The sequence below is a fragment of the Cricetulus griseus genome, chromosome 4 (assembly GCF_003668045.3).
Source record: "Cricetulus griseus strain 17A/GY chromosome 4, alternate assembly CriGri-PICRH-1.0, whole genome shotgun sequence".
Lineage (NCBI taxonomy): Eukaryota > Metazoa > Chordata > Mammalia > Rodentia > Cricetidae > Cricetulus > Cricetulus griseus.
This window is the reverse complement of record NC_048597.1, coordinates 51,941,090-51,962,093: the sequence shown is the minus strand read 5'-3', so window position 1 is coordinate 51,962,093 and position 21,004 is coordinate 51,941,090. Positions and strand designations below refer to the sequence as shown.

Sequence of the window (21,004 nt, the reverse complement as noted above, 5' to 3'; positions counted from 1 at the left end):
GCAGGCTTCATGTGTGCAGTGCATTGGACTGGGATAGCAGGGTTTCATGTGTGCAGAGCATTTGACTGGGATAGCACCCTTCATGTGTGCAGAGCATTGGACTGGGATAGCAGGGTTTCATGTCTGCAGAGCATTGGACTGGGATAGCAGACTTCATGTGTGCAGAGCATTGGACTGGATTGCAGGCTTCATGTGTGCAGAGCATTGGACTGGGATAGCAGGCTTCATGTGTGCAGAGCATTGGACTGGAATAGCAGGGTTCATGTGTGCAGAGCATTGGACTGGGGTAGCAGGGTTTCATGTGTGCAGAGCATTGCACTGGGATAGCAGGGTTTCATGTGTGCAGAGCATTGGACTGGGATAGCAGGGTATCATGTGTGCAGAGCATTGCATTGGGATAGCAGGCTTCATGTGTGCAGAGCATTGGACTGGAATAGCAGGGTTCATGTGTGCAGAGCATTGGACTGGGGTAGCAGGGTTTCATGTGTGCAGAGCATTGGACTGGGATAGCAGGGTTTCATGTGTGCAGTGCATTGGACTGGGATAGCAGGGTTTCATGTGTGCAGAGCATTGGACTGGGATAGCAGGGTTTCATGTGTGCAGAGCATTGGACTGGGATAGCAGGGTTTCATGTGTGCAGAGCATTGGACTGGGATAGCAGGGTTTCATGTGTGCAGAGCATTGGACTGGGATAGCAGGCTTCATGTGTGCAGAGCATTGGACTGGGATAGCAGGGTTTCATGTGTGCAGAGCATTGGACTGGGATAGCAGGGTTTCATGTGTGCAGTGCATTGGACTGGGATAGCAGGCTTCATGTGTGCAGAGCATTGGACTGGGATATCAGGGTTTCATGTGTGCAGTGCATTGGACTGGGGTAGAAGGGTTTCATGTGTGCAGAGCATTGGACTGGGATAGTAGGGTTTCATGTGTGCAGAGCATTGGACTGGGATAGCAGGGTTTCATGTGTGCAGAGCATTGGACTGAGATAGCAGGGTTTCATGTGTGCAGAGTATTGCACTGGGATAGCAGGGTTTCATGTGTGCAGAGCATTGGACTGAGATAGCAGGGTTTCATGTGTGCAGAGCATTGGACTGGGATAGCAGGGTTTCATGTGTGCAGAGCATTGGACTGAGATAGCAGGGTTTCATGTGTGCAGAGTATTGCACTGGGATAGCAGGGTTTCGTGTGTGCAGAGCATTGGACTGGGATAGCAGGGTTTTATGTGTGCAGAGCATTGGACTGGGATAGCAGGGTTTCGTGTGTGTAGAGTATTGGACTGGGATAGCAGGCTTCATGTGTGCAGAGCATTGGACTGGGATAGCAGGGCTTCATGTGTGCAGTGCATAGGACTGGGATAGCAGGGTTTCATGTGTGCAGAGCATTGGACTGGGATAGCAGGGTTTCATGTGTGCAGAGCATTGGACTGGGATATCGGGGTTTCATGTGTGCAGTGCATTGGACTGGGGTAGCAGGCTTTCATGTCTGCAGAGCATTGGACTGGGATAGCAGGCTTTCATGTCTGCAGAGCATTGGACTGGGATAGCAGGGTTTCATGTGTGCAGAGCATTGGACTGGGATTGCAGGGTTTCATGTGTGCAGTACATTGGACTGGGATAGCAGGGTTTCATGTGTGCAGTGCATTGGACTGGGATAGCAGGGTTTCATGTGTGCAGAGCATTGGACTGGGATAGCAGGGTTTCGTGTGTGCAGAGCATTGCACTAGGATAGCAGGGTTTCATGTGTGTAGAGCATCGGACTGAGATAGCAGGCTTCATGTGTGCAGAGCATTGGACTGGGGTAGCAGGGTTTCATGTGTGCAGAGCATTTGACTGGGGTAGCAGGGTTCATGTGTGCAGAGCATTGGACTGGGATAGCAGGCTTCATGTGTGCAGAGCATTTTACTGGGATAGCAGACTTCATGTGTGCAGAGCATTGGACTGAGATAGCAGGCTTCATGTGTGCAGAGCATTGGACTGGGGTAGCAGGGTTTCATGTGTGCAGAGCATTGCACTAGGATAGCAGGGTTTCATGTGTGCAGGGCATTGCACTGGGATAGCAGGGTTTCATGTGTGCAGTGCATTGGACTGGGATAGCAGGGTTTCTTGTGTGTAGAGCATTGGACTGGGATAGCAGGCTTCATGTGTGTAGAGCATTGCACTAGGATAGCAGGGTTTCATGTGTGCAGAGCATTGCACTGGGATAGCAGGCTTCATGTGTGCAGTGCATTGGACTGGTGTAGCAGGGTTTTTGTGTGCAGAGCATTGGACTGGGATAGCAGGGCTTCATGTGTGCAGTGCATTGGACTGGGATAGCAGGGTTTCATGTGTGTAGAGCATTGGACTGGGATAGCAGGGCTTCGTGTGTGTAGAGCTTTGGACTGGGATAGCAGGGTTTCATGTGTGCAGAGCATTGGACTGGGGTAGCAGGGCTTCACACTTTACCTGCTGGGCCTTCTGGCTGGCTTGGAAGATGGTTGTTTGATTGCAAATCATCTTTCCATTATTTTCATGAAGGATCTGTTGGGATTTAGGATCTCCTTGCCATGTAAAAAGCAGGACGGCACACCTTTATGTTGTTCTAATTATAGCAGGAAATTGTACCATATGACCAGATTCTAATTGTTAAGGAAGAACTGAGGAATCAGAGAGAGGGCTGGAGCTGTTCGAATTGTCACAGTTCTGCTGTTGTCCCGGAGAGAAAGTGACAGTTTTTGAAGACCACCTTTATTTTAATGGTTTGTGTCATATAACTAGTGGAGAATTATTATGCCATGTAGTCTAAGAAACTTAGTTTTAGTCAAAGTGGTTATTTTTCTTTCTAATATGACAGATTTGTCATTTTTCGTTTTTCATGAGGATTTTGTTTTTTTTTATATCAGTGGTGATGTTTTGTGATGCATAGTAATCTAACTTTTAGTTGTTGATGTTAAATTATTTGGATGCTCACAGAGTCTAGTGCTTGAAGATTTCATTTTTCATGTGCTTTTGCAAAGTGAAAATTTCAAGACATAGTGTTTCTAAAATCCCTTCTCCTCTTGTCTCTGTTTTTGTTGTTGTTGTTGTTGTTGTTGTTGCTGCTGTTGTTATTCGAGACAGGGTTTCTCTGTGTAACTTTGGAGGCTATCCTGGCACTCTCTCTGGAGGCCAGGCTGGCCTTGAACTCACAGAGATCCACCTGCCTCTGCCTCCTGAGTGCTGGGATTAATGGTGGTCTCTGTTCTTTTTGTTTCTAACAATCCCTTTTTAAGCTTTTGTCAAGTTTTAAGTGGAAATTCATGCCACATGCTGCTGGCGCCATTTTGTAAATGGGGTTTCTTGGCCTGGCTAGATCCTGCGGCTCTTTTCTGAAGACAGGTTAACACTCTTTTGAAGTTAAACTCTGAATAAAGCAGTCAGAAAAACTTGATAGTTTTGGAATAAAAGTTCTAGGATTTAGTTGTTATGGCTATCCAGCAAGTCGTTGCTTCTAGTGTGCTCCAGACATGTTAGGTTAGCAGAGATGTGACATAAGAATTCTCTGAAGTCTCTCTTACTGCTTGAGAGCAAATCTTTTCATTTCTACTAAAGGATTGGTCGTTGTCCGTGGCAGTCACAGCTCAAGGGGAACAAATAGGCCTCACGAATCTCTTTCTTTTGGGTGTGGTAATATAGTGCTTGGGAGGTAGAGGCAGGTGGGTCTCTGAGGACAAGGATCTTCATGTAAGGTATTTGAGGATAGCCAGATCTACACGGTGAGGCCCTGTCCCCCTTGTTCCCACTCCTCCCAAATCTTGAATAGGCATAGATAAAGCCATCTTAGTTTGTCCACTCTACTATTTCAGCAGTTACCTTTATTTGTACATTTTCCCATTTGCCAATCAAAGTACTAGGATAGCTAGACATTACCAAGCTTAGGACTTGCAATGAAAAAAGTGCTAACCCCCAGGGTTGTGCTGGTTGTCTTTAATGGTTTGTACCCAACCTCCTGAAACGGCAAGGGTGGTTTTTCAAGTACTGCCGGAGGAGGCAAATGGGGAAGGTCATCACGGATGCCACGGATGCCATCATTGGCTGCGTTTCTTACAGGAACCAATTCAAAACTGGTGTTCCTGTTTTCTGCATTGTAATGTCTTCATACAGGAGAAGGACATACATTTTCTTTGTACTGTGGAGCCCAGCAACCATTCATACAAGTTATCTACTATAAAGTAGGAATGCTTTGTTCTGTGAATCAGACCTCTCAGGTTTGGAAAGCAGACCTCTTCGATGGAATTATAATTCCATAGCTTTGGCTTTCATGCTACAGAGAAAAGACTTTAGGAAATTATTTGAGATTATTATTTTCTTTGAAATAACTGGATAATAAAGTACATTCAGTGCTTTATATTTTAATTTTTCTGCATCTCACTGCCCTGAATTTCTTAAAAGTGTGAATCTGTCTTTAAAAATGAGCTGGGCTTGGTGGTGCAACTCTTTAAACCCAGCACTTGAGAGGCAAAGGCAGGTTGATCTCAAAATCCAGGCTGGCTTTGTACATATAGTGAGTTCCAGGATAGCCAGGCCTATGTAGAGAAACCCTGTCTCCAAAAACCCAAACATGAAGAAGAGAAGGAAGAGAAAGAGGAAGAGGAGGAGGAGGAAATGAAAAAGACAAGAAAACTTTTTTTTTTGTGGGGAGAGGTAGATAGAATTTACAACCAATTGAAAAATTGTAATTAAGATTAGTATAGTCAGATTCTTGAAGCTGGAACAGATAATTTAGAATTAAAGTAGATTTTAGAGAACACCGGGTTTATTTTATTGAAGTTATGACATAAGTGAGCATTTAAGAGCTGTGAGGACCACAATATATGTGTCATTGTATGCTGCTGTTTCTTTGTGTTGTGGCGTTATCTTTCAACAGGTGATACTGTGTTCATTTGAAATTCGCATTAGTATAATTTTTAGTGCTTTGCCTTGAAACTAAAGATATAATGCAAGACTACATGTAAATCACCTAGCCTTCCTTTTTAGAAATTATTCATAACCTTCAATCATTGTTTTTTATCTGATATGAAGGACTTCTTTTAAGAAAAGGTCGATCTCTCAGACAGTGCATATTGGCTTTTGTCTGTATTTAATGGATATACATATTGGTCATTGTATGCCACCAATATTTTGGCTATTTTTTTATCAAGCAACTGGTTTTTAATATGGGAAATGCCTAGGAGAGTTACTTCTTCATTAGGTTAGTATGAGTTCAGTTGGCATCTTAAAAATAAAAGGCACATGATGGAAAAGAAATAGAAAAAGATATAGTTCAGTTAGACTAAAGAACTTAATTATGTACCATATACTTTTATACTTTGTGTTGGATTGGTGTTAGATTTGTTGGGAAAGAGTAGAGTTATGATTGTCATTTCATCACTATTCTAGTTTCTAGAATGTACTTGTATTGTGAAGTCACTAAAACCAGGCGACAGGTAGCCTAGGATAGTTTGGAATTCAGAAACAATTATGGGCTGCCTAATCAGATGGGAAGTTGGACTTGAACTTGAAGGGGGCCATATGCATTGCTGCTAAGGATGAGGCACCGCAAAAAGGTAAGGAAAGGTCTGTAAATGAGATGAGGGTACATAGGTAAGCCACACACCTGGGCTCAGTTAAGAATGGGTTTTATTGTGCTTTGTTTTACTTATTGTCATCCAATTAAAGCTCCTTTCTTCCCAGCACTTGGGAGGCAGAGGCAGGTGGATCTCTGAGTTCAAGGCCAGCCTGGTCTACAGATGGAGTTTCAGGACAGCCTGGGCTACACAGAGAAACCTCGTCTCACACCCCTCCCCCAAAAGTTAATTTTCTTAAGTGACTATTATCTCAAAGGTGTTATGCTAATGATAAAAGCTACTCAAAGCCTTTCCAAAAGGTAGAAGGATCAGGATGGAGTTGGTGTGCTTATACATTTTTAATTACATTTATTTGTTTTCAAGTAGATGGCCTTTTAAAAACAGACAGGAAGTCAGACCCTAAGGGAGTCCACCATTTGTACTTTGACTTGGGCACCTTCACCTTTGTTGCACTTACTTATATAGACTCTCAGTATGTGCCTAGGGTGGCACTGCACTTGTGATAGCCTTGCCTTGATTCCAGGCATGAGCCATGATACCTGGCTTCTCATTAGTAGTATTTAAAAATTATTTATTCTTTCACACATTTCTTTGGTCATATCTTCCCTCCCTGTTGTCCTCTGTTACTAACTCTTCCCTCAGACCTCGTCTTCACAATGCCATTATTTAATAAGAGAACAATACATTTATGTTATAGGCGGTTGTTTACAGCAATGAAGCAAAATGAATTTAAATAGAATGACTAAATGGTGGGTTAAATTGCTTGTAATTGAAAGCTTATATGCTAAACTAATATTTAAGTAAAGAATATATTTACTTTGTAAGTGTTGGCAGGTTTTTTTGGCATACTTGTATACAGTTTTAATTTTTGTTTTAAATCCTTCTCTTCCTGTAGGAGATAAAGATGGCAGCAAGGTGACCACTGTGGTGGCAACTCCTGGACAGGGTCCTGACAGACCACAGGAAGTCAGCTATACAGACACTAAAGTGATTGGAAATGGATCATTTGGTGTGGTATATCAAGCCAAACTTTGTGATTCAGGAGAACTGGTTGCCATCAAAAAAGTTTTGCAGGACAAGCGATTTAAGGTAAAACCTGGTGTTTATATATTTGTTACATATATATATATATATATATATATAATTATATATATATATATGTATGTATATGTATATATATATATTATATTATATTATATTGCTGGCTAGAAAGATGATGGCTGGTGGTTAAGAACTAACCGTTATTCCAGAGGACCTCGGTTCCATTCCCAGCACCCACATGACAGCTAACAACTGTCTGTAACTCCAAGATCTGACATCCTCACACAGATATACATGCAGGCAAAATTCCAATGTACATAAAATAAGAATAAATAAAATATGTTTTAAAATTTTATTGCTCTTTACCACTGAACTATATCCCTTCTTTTCCTTTTCTGTTCTCTGCCCCTCCTCTTCTTCTCCTTCTTCCCTCATCTTGCCTTTCCCTCCCCTCTCCCTTTTCTTCCATTCTCCTCCCCTTCCCATGTTAAATTGTATAGTTTAAAGATACCCTTAAAAACCGATGAGATAGAAACATTAATTAAAAATCTCCCAATACGAAAAGACCTATGAGTTCAGTGTAGAATTTTACCAGACCTTCAAAGAAGAAAAACTAATGTCAAAATGTTAGGCAAATTATTTATAAAATAGAAAAGGAAGGAGTAGTTCCACATTCTTTTTACAAAGTTAGTATTACCTCGATACCACATAAAGATCCAGCAGAAAAAGAAAACTATAGGCTAATTTCTTATATATAAGATGAATATGGATACAAAAACTTCCAATAAAACCTTTGCATATGGTCTTAGTCACTGTTCTATTGCTGTGAAGATACACTGTGACCAAGCAACTCTTTTTTTTTTTGTTTTGTTTTTTTGGGGACAGGGTTTCTCTGTGTAGCCTTGGCTGTCCTGGAACTCAATTTGTAGACCAGGCTGGCCTCAAACTTACAGAGATTCTGCCTCTGCTTCCCAAGTGCTGGTATTAAAGGTGTGCTTGTTTGGCTAACATGTCAGCATGCCTTGGTGCTAGAACCACAGCCCAGCCCAGAAGTCTTGTGATGTTCAGGAGATGCATCTTGGCCTGTTGGAGCAGGATGTTCTCAGCATTGAATTCTTATTTTTTGGTAAAGTAGTGTTAAACTGTGTTTCATTTTGTTGATAGATTGTACCATTTTTGGTTATATTCTTTTGGCTATTGGGAACAATGAATGTTTGTAGTTACTGTTAAGATATTTTTCATTTACACAAACAGACACACACACACACACACACACACACATACACACACACACACACACACGAGTGAAATTTCTGGGTCACATGGTGAGTCTGTGATTAAAATCTTGAGGGAATGGTAACCTGTTTTCCTAAATAGCTGTACCATTTAAAGTCCCATAATAGTGACATGAATGCTGTAATTTCTGTACTTAACTTGAAAACAGTTGCTATTATCTAGTAGTATTTTTTTATTTTAAATTAAACTCATCCTAGTGTGATGTTTCATTTTCTTTCTCTTTTGTCCCCACACAAACAGCATATGGGTTTTGCCCACACAAAAACCAGAGTGTCTATATTTCATACACATTTTATGTATTTCTAGTTCCTTTTGCTATTGATTTCTAGGTTTACATCATTACAGCTATAAAAATGCTTGATACAATGTTTGTCTTGTTTTGTTTGTTAAGATGTCATGTGGCCTTGCATGTATGTGACCTATTCTTCACATGGTTCTGTGTGTACTTAAAAAAATTATATAATATTAAAATGTAGGGTTTTGGATGTTTATTAGTTCCATTTAGTTAAATTTTACGTGTGTGTGTGTGTGTGTGTGTGTGTGTGTGTGTGTGTGTGTGTGTGTGTGTGTGTGTGTTACCTAGGTATGCCTTGGTGCTTGTGTGAAGGTCAGAGGACAGTCCTCAGGGTTAGAGGAGTAAAGTGTAAGATAGGATTAGTTTCTTTGTTTCTACCATGTAGTTCAGGGTTCAAACTTAGGTCATTAAGCTTGGTATCAAGTGCTTTCACACAGTGAACCTTGAATATCTTTATTATATGTGCACATTTGTATCTTTACTACAATCAAGATGGAAAGCACTAAAAAGATTTTTTTATGACCCTCTAATAACCACACTACCTTCTTTCCCCTGTGGTCCCTCTATCCCTAACACTTAATATAACTCCGGCAATGAAAGCTGTATATCCTAGTGACCAAAGACCTGGCATAGCAACTCAAGAACACTTGCTACTCTTGCTGAGGACCTGGGTTTGGTTCTCAGCACCCGTATGACAGTTCGCAACTGTCCATAATTCCACTTTTAGGGTATCTGATGCCCTCTTCTGGCTTCTGCAAGTATCAGGCACATACATGGTACACAGACATATATACATGGAGGCAAAACACTGGTTCACATAAAATAAACAATCTTTAAAATGTTATTAAAGGAGTGTAGGATTGTTATATAAGAGAGTCACATATACTGAGTCTGCTTTATCATTGTTGTGCCTCTCAGTCATATAGTAACATATGAAAGTCAGAGAGGGTTGTGTTCCATTGTGATGGTGAAGAGCATGGGCTCTGATACATCTGGTTTAAGTTTTGCCCCTGCTATTTGCTAGCATCGTTCTTAACTCTTTGATACTTACAGCCAGCCTCTCTAAAATGGGGATAATGATGTTGCCAGCATGAAAGGTTTAAATTGTAAAGATAAAGCTGCTCAGGGTATATTTTCAATATTCTGTAGTCACTGGAATCATTGTCACTATTGTTAATAAGTATTTTATTGACTTTCATAGGTAACAGGGTTTAGAGCATTTGGCTACATGCTCAGACCTTTGGAAATAAGCTTTCAAGAACCTCATTCATGTCTACTGTTAATCCACAGTAGCTGACAGGAAGTATAAGTCCTCTACTTCCTTTTTGTCACACAGTTGGTTCTTTTATAACTATAATTTACAATTAAAATATTCTATGTACTGATTATAGTAGCATTAAAGGAAGATATTGTCATAAATTCCTAGAACACTAATCATTAAATAAATCTACAAAGTTCATTCTGGGGCGAAGGGTGTAAGTGTCATAGGTAAAATATTTTTCTTATTTCTAGAGTAATGGTAAACTGTGGGCCTGCCTCTAGTTTTTGTAAATAAAGAATAAAGTTTATTAGAATACATCATGTCCATTTTTTTCCATTTTGTTGATAGCTGTTCCTGTAGCATAACTGTAGAGTTGAGTAGTTGCAGCAAAGTCCATACAGTCGGCCAGCCTCAAGTATTTACTATTTCTACTCTATAGAAGCACTGATCCACTCTTGTTCTAGACTCCTAGTTTTGTGGTTCTTCTTTTACAACCTCTGCCATTTTTTTCCCTCTTGTATGACCACTTATGTACTGGGTATAGATATGCCTCAGGGTTCTTGCCTGAATACCATAAATTTTTATGGGGGTGATATGACACCTTGTTTAGTTCTCCACCTTATTTTGCTGTTATTTATAGACTTTTGTTTTCTAATTAGGAGTGCAGGCAAGCCTGGGCATCTTTTCTTATTTTATGCACATTTTTGTATGCTTCTGTGACTTCAGGAGCCATGCAGCTCTCTTGCTGAGAAGGGAAGGTATATAGTCAGGCTCCTTTCTGGACCTTTCACCTTCAGTGAGTATGTTTGTCTTAGTTAAGACACCATGTTCACAGCAACTCTTACAAAGGAAAACATTTAATTGAGGGGGCTTGCTTATAGTACCATCATGGTGGGGAGTGTGGTAGCACGCAGGCAGATGTGGTGCTGAGAGGCCTGCATCTTGCAGGCACCAGGAAGTTGAACTAACACACTGGGAATTATCCTGCGCCTAAGAAACCTCAAAGCTGGCCCCTACAGGTGCACACTTCCTCTAACAAGGCCATACCCACCCCAGCAAAGCCACACTTCCAAATAGTGCCATGCCCTATGTGATTAAGAGGGCCAAATACATTCAACCTACCCCAGTGTACCAACCTGAACTTCCCCCTCCTGCTTCCTGAAGAACTTTCCACTGTGTTAAAAGACGTATGAGTAAGAAGCCTGGAAGATGGCTTTCTCTTCCACTTAGCAGTTAATCTGCCTCTCTGTCCTGATCCATTTTAGTGTTTCTCTTCACTGCAGTCCCAGTTTTCTTTCTTCCCCTCATCCCTTTAATAACCTCTTTCATAGCTGGCAATCTTTCCAAAACAAATCTCTTACTCAGAGCATGCTAGTGGTTCTTCATGGCTCGCAATATTTTTAAATGTTATCTTTGTATATAAGACATTCTCCCTGACAGACTTGCAGAATTTTACAAAGTAATAAGTAGGTTTTCTCTTTTCTCCTAGTCTTAGTTACTTTTCTATTTCTGTGGTACCAGACTAAGGCAATGCATAGAAGAAAGAATTTATTTGGAGCTTACAGGTTAGAGGGCTAGAGTCCATAACCATCATGAAGGAGAGCATGGCAGCAGGCTGGCGTGTCACTGGAGCCGGTACTGAGAGCTTACATCTTGATCCACAAGCACAAGGCAGAGAGAAAGCTAACTGGGAATGGCATGGACTTTTGAAACCTCAAAGCCCACCCTTAGTGACACATGTCTTCCAAGGCCACACACAGGTCCTAATTCTTCCCAGTCAGTCATCAAACACAAGCCCCTGAGTGCCATTCTCATTCAGACCACATGCCTGTGCTCACTCACATACAAACACAGCCGTTTGTTAGTGAGCTAACAAACGGTTAGTCAGTCACATGTGTTGTAAGCTTTGGTTTGCCTGCTCATAGCATATCATTTTGCAGGTAGAGACCCTCAATTCTGATATTGAGTTGAAAATATGTGTTGTATACCTGGAGTTACTTTGAGGTTTTTTTAAAGCCCATTTGTAGAGTGTGTAGGGAACATCTGATTTTACTATGGAATCAAAGATTTAGACAGGGCTTAAACTGATTCAGCCCTTTGGATAATATCCTTTGTTTTGTTTTGTTTTTAACCAGAAGTTATATTTAGAGAACGTAGTCCTTTTTTTTTTAAATTTTTTATTCATTTTACATACCAACCACAGTTATGCCTGCTCCCCTTCCTCCCTTCCCACCCACTCATCAGAAAGGGCAAGGCCTCCTGTGGGGAGTCAACAAAGCCTGGCACATTCATTCAGTTGAGGCAGGACCAAGCACCTCCCCCCCACACACACACCAGGTAGTCTTAAAAACAAAATCTTTGAGGTGGTTCCTGCATTGCAGCAGCAGCAGCGTTTTCTGTGATGAGGGAAAAGGTCTCCCTCCCAAAAGAACAAACTTTGGTGAAGAAGAAAAGATGATCGACAGACACATGCTGCCTACTTTACACCCACAGTTGCAAGCTTGCTGGATGTTTGCTCACCTGAAAGTTAACTTCAGGTTTTACATAATGGTTCCTAAGTACCCTTCCAAGAATCCTTGGGTATATGGCTTGCCTTTCAGAAGCAAGCCAGACACCCCCACCCGGCAAAACAGGCACACACCAGTGTGAGACATCGGTATTGTAAAAATTAACAAAATCCTTTGTCTATTTGTTAGTTTTTCTTGCCCTAACAGAACATAGAAGTCACTTAAAGAAAGAGACGACTTTGGTTTATGATTTTTATCAGGTTCTATTCTAGGCCTGGGCTTGATATTACAGTGTAATGGAATAGAACTGCTCATCTGGAAGCAGAGAAAATGCAGGAATGGGTTGGGGACAAGTACACCATCCCAGGGTATACTCCCAGAGAGAACCTTTTTCCAACTGGCCCTTTCCCAATCATAATATGAATCCATAAAGGATCAGTCCATTGATGAGTCCAGAGCCCTTAGGATTCAGTCACTCTTAGTGATTGGATTTACCAGCTGTGGATCAAAACTTTAACATGTGTGACTCATAGGGTGTATGTGTGTGTGTGTATCATAGTAGTCCTTTTAGAGATGTATTTTAATGGTTTTTTATTAAAAACAAGAAAAAACAAGTTTTGAATTGTGTTCTTCAGGTTTTTTCAATAGAGAAGTTATATCTTGAGTAACTAGCTTTTTTACATGTTTATTACAATTGTAAGTTTTTATTTTGTATGTAAGATTCTTCTTGCCTTCCCTCCCTGTTCCCTTCTCAATGCTAGTTGACCAACAAAGATAGCAAGTTCCCTTGGGTTATAGTTTGTTTGGTATTTCTTTTACTTTGAAGTGGTCTATGTGTTTCAGTTTAAATTTTGTCTCCTATAGATAGAAATACATGTAGAGCTTTTAAAAAAAAAAGTTTGAGCTGGGCAGTGGTGGATACCTTTAATCCCTGGTCTACAGAATGAGTTCCAGGACAGCCAGGACTACACAGAGAAACCTGTCTCAGAAACAAACAAACAAATCTAGTTTGGCAATCTCTGCCTGTTGATCATGTACTCAGTTCATTCATAATTTATACAATCTCATATAAGGAATTACTGGTGCCATCCCTTAGTTTCTATCTCATGTTGATTTTGTCCTGAACTTACTGGCTTCTTTGTCTTTAACAAATACCTTTTCCTTGTTTTTGACAGTTTTGTGCACATATGTAATGCATTCTAGTAAGTTTAACACTCCCAACCCCCTTATTCATCCCCCTTCTGCTGTAACCTTCCTTCTTCCCAGCAGGTCCCACTCTTTTTGCCATGTCTTGTGTGTGATCCACTGCATGGAGTGGAGCCTCGTGAGAACCCCTTTCCTTCCACAATGAAGAACAGATAAGCCCAATCCAAACAGAAGCATTTTAGTACACCATGTTAGTTTGTACATTGCTATGATTAACTACCTGAAAAAACAAAACAGCTTAAGAGAAAGGGTTTATTTTGGCTTATCAATTGAGGATATAGCCCATTGTGGTGGGAAAATATGGTGGCAAGAGCTGTTTTAGGTGTGGGGGCGCTGGGTACATTGTCTCTCAACCAAGAAGCAGAAAGAGATGAACTCTGGTCCTTCCTTCCTTCCTTCCTTCCTTCCTTCCTTCCTTCCTTCCTTCCTTCCTTCCCCTCCCTTCCTCCCTTCCCCTCCCTCCCTCCCTTCCTCCCTGCCTCCTTCCCTCCTATTTGTTAGGAAGTCTACGATCCTAGCTGATGTAATTGTGCTGTCAACATTTGGTCTGGTCCTTGTCACCCACCTGCCATCTCTCACTCCTCACAGACATGCCCAGAGAAATGTCTCTTAGGTGAATCTAAGTCCTATCAAGTAGACTTTAGCAGTTGTTCTGGGGATTACACTTAGCAGTTTAATTTATGACCGTCTATTTCAGGTTAATTCTGCTTTAATTTCAGTAAAATGTAGCTCAGATGTAGCCTAATTTCCCTTCTGTGTGCTACTACTATTTTATGCAATATATTTGTGTTAAATAAAATATAAATATAAAATATTATTTTATAATATAAAATATAAATATATTTTATCTTTTGATGAAATTAAAGGAAGTCAGGCTGGAGAGGTGCTTTAGAGGTTAAGAGCACTGGCTGCTCTTCCAGAGGTCCTGAGTTCAATTTCCAGCAACCACATGGTGGCTCACAGTCATCTATAATGAGATCTGATGCCCTCTTCTGGTGTGCAGGCATATATAGAGGCAGAATACTGTATACATAATAAAGAAACAAAGAAAGAGAAATTAGAGGAAGTCAATACATTATGATTATAGTAGCTGCTTTATATTCATTGCCGAATGCACTAGCTTTGTCTATCCAGAACCAGTGTCTGTTGCTGCTTTTGGGTGGGGTGGGGGCAGGGGTTTGAGACAGGGTTTCTCTGTATAGCTTTGGGGTCTGTCCTGGAACTCACTCTGTAGACCAGGCTGGCCTTGAACTCAAAAAGATCTGCCTGCCTCAGCCTCCCGAGTGCTGAGATTAAAGGCATGGGCTGTCTGTTAATTTTAAGCATGAATATCAACTTTTCCTGTTCTTTATATGCCTTTATGTTTTAAGTAGAATATTTTTTATATTATAACAACTCTAGAGTCTTGGGGTTTTTTTTTGTAAGATTCATTTATTTTTATTTTCTGTGTGTGAGTGTTTGTCTGCATAGTATGTGTCCATCTGGTGCCTGTGGAGGCAAGAAGAGGGCACTGGATCCCTTGGAACTGCAATAACAGACTGTTGGGAGCCACCATGGGTCCTGTGCAGGTTCATCAAACTTCTCAACCACTGTGCCATCTCTCCAGCCCCTAAATTGGATTTAAAAAATTATTATTTTATGTGCATGTTTTGCTTGCTTGAATGTCTGTGCATCATGTATGTGCCTGGTGCCTGTGGAGGCCGGAAGAAGGTGTTGTGTGCCCTGGAACTGGAGTGAACAGATGGTTGGGAACAACCATGTAGGTACTGGGAATGCATCCATGGTCCTATGGAAGAGTAGCCATTGCTGTTAACCACTGAGCTATCCCTCCAGCCTGGAGTTGGATTCTTTTTATTTATTTATTTATTTAATTTTTTATTTAACTTAAAAAAAATCTTATTTAAATACCAATCCCAGTTTCCTCTCCCTGCCATCCTCCCACTCCCCCCACCATCTCCCCATCCCCACCCCCATCCCCTCCTCAGAGAGGGTGAGGTATCCCATGGGGGATCATCATGGAGTTGGATTCTTTAAAATCTTGGGAGTGTGATTGTTTTGGAGTTTTCGGTTTTATTTTATCGTCTCTTGCTTGATTGTAGTCTGTAGAGTTTTTTTTTCTAAAGTAATTAGCTTTTTAATTGTGTTAAAAATAATTTCTTGGCACAGTTAATAAGATGTTATTCATGAGAGCTTATGTTTAACACTTTGCAGTTATAAAGGTCCCTTTTTGGTACTTAGTGCATGTGTGAGTTGGGAAATACATTGAAATTCAGAGAGTTCTCGGGTTGCTTGTACTTTACCTGAGGTTACCTTGGGTCTCCTAGGAAAGTGTTTTCTAGGTGTTTGGGGAGAGTAGGTTTCCTGACCTCATCATTCTTCTATAGCTGGAACTCTGCTAAAACTTTCTCATCTTTAAAATCCTGTGCCTCCTACACCTACTTTAATTCAGTCTCATTAGTCTGTGTCATCATTGTTCTGAAATCGACATCTTATATTAGCCATATTGCCAATTTTCTGTTTTTATCTTAAATGCTTAGCAACTTTTGATATAAGCAATCACTTTTTAAAGAAAAAAAAAAGCTCTTTCATGGCTTCAAGATAACATTCTTTTCTTCACTTACAGTTCCATTATCCATTCCTTTCTATTTGATGATTCTTCCTTCCTATTATTCAAACTTATTCTGTTCAATTTTTAGAACACTTTTGGAATGGTAAGTCAGCTCAAAACTTCACTTGTCAAAATCTCTATTGAATTTCTTACAGTGGTTGAAGAGGCTTTATTCCTTTTTACCCCTTGCTACCCTTCTCTTTGAACTTATCTACCTCTCTTCCCCTTACTCTCTCAATGACGCAACCACCTTATCTTTCTAGCTCTTTCTGGAACATTCCAAAACTATTCATTAGGTTTTTCATTTAAGTGCTATGCTGTGCCTTCACAGCTTCAAATATATCTTAGTTACATTTCCTGTTTTGTGATAAAATACTCTGACAAGAACAACTTCAGAGGGAAACAGTTTATTTTGGCTTAAAGTTCAAGTGTGCAGTCCACCATGGCTGGCAAGTCCTTGTGGAAGGGGCAGACATGTTTCATCCACAGCCTGGAAGCAGATAATGACAAATGTTACTGTTTAGCTAGTGTTAGCTTTTTGTTCAGTCTAGGCATAAGTTAGGGAACAGTGCCATGGACTTGAGGGTGGGCCTTCATGCCTCAGTTGGCCTTATCAAGCTAGCTAATCACAGGTGCGCCCAGAGGTCCTGTCAAGTTGATGGTCAGTAGTCACCATCACAGAACTATTCTCAATTTCATTTCATTCAAGTGTATATAGCCTTTTCCTCCTTACAAAGTTCCCCCTCATACCTTGATCTAAAATATGTTTTATCTAGTAAATTTGACATTGTTAACATTTTTTTAAAATTGATTCATTGGGAATTTCATGTCATGTACCCCAGTCCTGGTCATTTCCCAATCCCTCCATATCTGTCACTCACCACCATAGTATCCCCCACAAAAGAAAAAAAAATTAAAAATAGTAATTAAAAACAAAACAGAAAAATCCCACTTTGCTTCTCCTATCCTACACATTTTTTTATAGAATAATTGAAGAACAGAGAGCTGCTAAATTGACCACATAGGTGACAGATAATTATACATTTGACCAAAACCAATATCTAAATATAGAGGATTTAAATGTCATGGGTGTTTATGGAGTGGGTAGGAGGGGAAACGGGACAGAGACTGGAGAAAGACCTTGAGTGTCTATATCATTCTCCCTCTTCTTCAGTTAGACAGGCTCTCTCATGAACCTGAAATGCTACCTGTGTAAGTTAGGTTGACTGGCTTCTAAGATCTGCCTGCCTCTACCCATGAGCTCTGAGATTGCAGGCATGCATGGTCTCATGGGACTTTTTCTGGAAGCTGGACATTGGAAACCAGGTTTTGTGTTTCCTAGAAAGTAATTACCCATTGAATCAGTTTATGCTTACTAAGTTTCTACATATTAAAATTCCCTATGGATGTAGATATAACCCAGTGGTAAAGTGTGAGGTTGTACTCTGAATGGCAATAATTTTTCTTTCTTTTACCATAGACCCTTAAGTTTCTTGAGAGTAGGACTTTTCTTAGTTTTGTTTATTTCCATGTCCATAATATTGAGCAGTGTATGGCATAGAGTAAATATGTTTGCTGTAGACTGGCAGTGCACCCTGTGGAGTAGGTGTGTCATCATCACTCGAAGGAGGACGTGAGTGTGGCAGTATTCATCTACCAAGTGTGTTTCAGGCACGAGACTTCACTGAACATTGATTTGACCGATACTTACATAAAATTGCCCTATTGGAGATCATTTAGGGAATTTTACAATCCTGTAATATTGGGGTGAAATCCAGACCTTAATTTCTATATTCTCCTGATGAGTCATCTCCAGATGACTCATTGACTGGTGCTCATCTTTCTCCTTTCCCTTCTTATTTTGTAGGTAGAGTAGCCCAGATTGGCCTTGAACTCATGATCTTCCTGTCTCCACCCCAGGAAAGCTGAGATTACAGAAAGCTGGGTGCCTGGCTTGCCATACATTTTAACAGTATATTCAGAGCCTATTTCTATATGTAATATTATTTTAGAAGTATCTTGGTCATTATGATGAGTAGCTGTTATTCTTAAATATTTTATGTGATTTCTTTGCAGAACCGAGAGCTCCAGATCATGAGAAAGCTAGATCATTGTAACATAGTCCGATTGCGGTATTTCTTCTACTCAAGTGGTGAGAAGGTAAGTGTGAAAAAATATGAACTGACTATTCTATTCTTCTAGAAATAACCCCTCCATACCTCCAACAAATAGCTTTGCTAATTGATTGGAAGAATTCAAAGCACAAACCATGGTGATTCTGAACCCAAGATAAAGTCCTGGGGTATTGTTGATTATAATACAAAAATGTCGATGACAAAATGAACTTTAAAGAATCTTCCTGAGGCTGCTGGGAGATGGCTTAGCATCTCCTGCCATACCAGTGGGATGACCTTAGTTCAGCTCTCCAGAGTCACAGTGACAACTTGATGTGGCTGCTTGCATGTACACCCCCAACTCTGTGGGGGTTGGAGACAGACAGATATGGGGGGCTTGCTGCCTACCAACCTAGCTTCAGGTTCAGTGAGAGAACCTGTCTCGAGAATAATAGAGTTGTGCACTCAGTGTCTCTTCTGGCCTCCTCACACAGGCATGGGCTTGTGTTCTTACACACATGAATGTACACGCACACAATTTAAAAAGAAAGCATATTCTCTCAGCTCACTGTGGTGGCATATGTCTGTAACTTGAGTACTTGAAGAGTTGAAGCATAAAGCTGTCAAGTGAGAGAGAGGCCAACCAGTGCTACATAGCAACAGTCCCATCCCAAGTCCCCTTAAAAATGGAGGGGAAAGGATTTTCTACTTTAAAGTAAAGATATCTTCAGTTCTGAAGCACATTTATACCACTTATTAATATTTCCGTGTTCCTTACGAGCCCTCAGGTAGTTCATCTGTTTAATAGAGAAAGGACAATGTTGTGTTAATTGGAAGCTGATTAGAAGAGAAAGAGAAGTAGGGGGACTTTGCTTAGCTAGGGGAAAATTTTGACAGATGTATAAAGATCACTATAAATAGCCACTGTTTCTGGTTGCATTTAACTCTGTGAAGGAAAGGATAAGATTTTGTGTTGGGATGCCCTACCCACTTCCTCCTCTAGTATCTTTAGGACATCAGGGTGTTGAATAGTCTCTTTGGTTTCCTTCTTGCTGCCTGTCACTGTCCTCTCCACTTGCAATCTTAACCCCTCCCTTACCCCCACCCCCACCCTCACTCCCCAATACTGGTTTGTAGCGAAGAAACAAAGAAAGTAACAACTTGTTTTTGTTTTCTTTTTCTTTTTCCTTTTTTTTTTTTTTTTTTGCTTTTTTAATTTGTCTAAATGGGATCACTTGATATTTTGGGCTTCACATTTTATTCTTGTAATATCTAATGCTATTAGGCCAATGTTGCTTTTTGACTTTATAGAATGTTTCTAGCATAACCATTTTTAGTGGTTTTTCATGTAACTTTTATTTATTTAAGTGTCCTTAGATATTTGAGGTGCCCTACCTTAAATTTAATCCATGCTTGTGAAGTTCATGTCTACAGATTTAATTATTGTTATATGGTTTAACAACCATAATTAGCAAATTGATCTAATAGCACTTGTTAGTTCTTTTTACTTTTTAAAGATCCCTTTACTAATATTGGGTATTGTAAATTTTCATAAGTATTTGGAGTTCTTTTATTTCTACAGCCAATTGGTTGGTACTACTTATTTTTCCTTTCTCTTAATTTAACAAACTGCCCATTACTCTTTTATTTTGGCACGTCTTTACTTTTTCCTGTCCTTTTCCAAATAAGATTATAGAGCATCTGCTCAGTCCACAGCATTTTTATAATGGGATTTTGTATCCTCATGACTTCTCTATTATTAGATGCTAGACATTATAATGCCCTGGAGAGGAAAGTAAAGGTCAGAGTGATTTGTTTCATGATCTACTAGATAACATATAGATTCATTTACAAATGCCTCCTTAAAAATTCCCTCAATATTGTGTCTTAATTACTGTAATAAACATAGTCCCCATATACCAGATGTTATTTTAATACTTTGTAAATGTTAACACATTTAATGTTTACAAAATTGAAGGGCAAAGAGGGAGGCTTGCTGGGTATTGAATGCTTTTCGGGTTTTGATTTGGCTGGAGGGTCCATCATTCTGACTGAAAACTGACTGGCTATTATTATTTGAGTACCTTAGAGGCAGATTTCCTCCCTCCTTGCTCCTGCCTTCAGTTTTCTGTTTACCACAACCATTCTTATAGTCACTAGAATGTTTATCAGAAGAACAATAAGTCTGTGTCTACTAAAAAAGTAGCTTTGACATCACGTATCTCAACTTTTGAGCACTCTAATTTTTTCAGAGTAAAATAAAAAGATACTTCTTGGTTTGGAGTAGTTTCCCACTCCATATTTCTGTTCCATTCCTTCTAGGTTTGAGGTTTCTGTCCCTTTGTAGATTTCTTTTCTATATCTCTTTGCTCATCTCTCTGCCCCTCCCCCTTTGAATCTGTATGGATTTCATTTTCTGGGTTTCTAGACTTTTCTTTTGTTAGGCCTTGACCTATCTGGGACACACCCTCCCCCCCCATTTCAACTTTCTCTAAATCTCTGTCGGATTATCTATCTGACTTGAATATTTCTTATTCTTTCTTAGTATCCTAACACCCTGGGCTTAAAAAAAATCTTGGTTTGTGTTGAGATTGTACTTGTATTTTATATACATGGGCCTTTTGCCTTTGTGTATATCTGTGCACTGTGTATATCTGTGTGTATGTCTGTGGAGACCAGACGAGGGTGTCAGATCATCTTGGACTAAAGGTACTCCTGGTTGTGAGCCATCATGTGAGTGTTGAAAGCCAGACTGGGGTCCTCTGGAAGAGTAGGCAATGCTCTTAACCACTGTGGCATTTCCCAGCACTGACTTTTTATCACTCCAGTTTTTGAAAATTAACAGAACAAACCTTCTCTGTTACTGTCCTTTCTTTTGACTTCAGTTCTAATATTCAATATGTCCATATTTACATGGTTGTATACCTAGTTACATTAAACCATATTAAACATTGATCTCCTTAAATCTTGCTCTATTATGTCATAATTTATGCAGTTATATATTATTTTCTTGACCTGTTCATTATTTTTAACTTTCGAGTTGTTACTAACCTTACACCTTAATTTTTGTCTATAAGTGCATTTCAGGTCTGGAT

General features: G+C 40.0%; 1 protein-coding gene across 4 annotated transcripts in view; it reads left to right on the top strand.

Moving 5' to 3' along the window:
• Gsk3b (glycogen synthase kinase 3 beta) overlaps nucleotides 1–21,004 on the top strand; it is a 129,940-nt gene that overhangs the window by 49,027 nt on the left and 59,909 nt on the right. For all 4 annotated transcript variants that reach the window (XM_027412697.2, XM_035444561.1, XM_027412698.2 and 1 more), the window contains exons 2-3: nucleotides 6,477–6,670; nucleotides 17,872–17,955. In XM_027412697.2, the coding sequence (XP_027268498.1) occupies nucleotides 6,477–6,670; nucleotides 17,872–17,955 (278 nt within the window). The remainder of the gene's footprint in view (nucleotides 1–6,476; nucleotides 6,671–17,871; nucleotides 17,956–21,004) is intronic.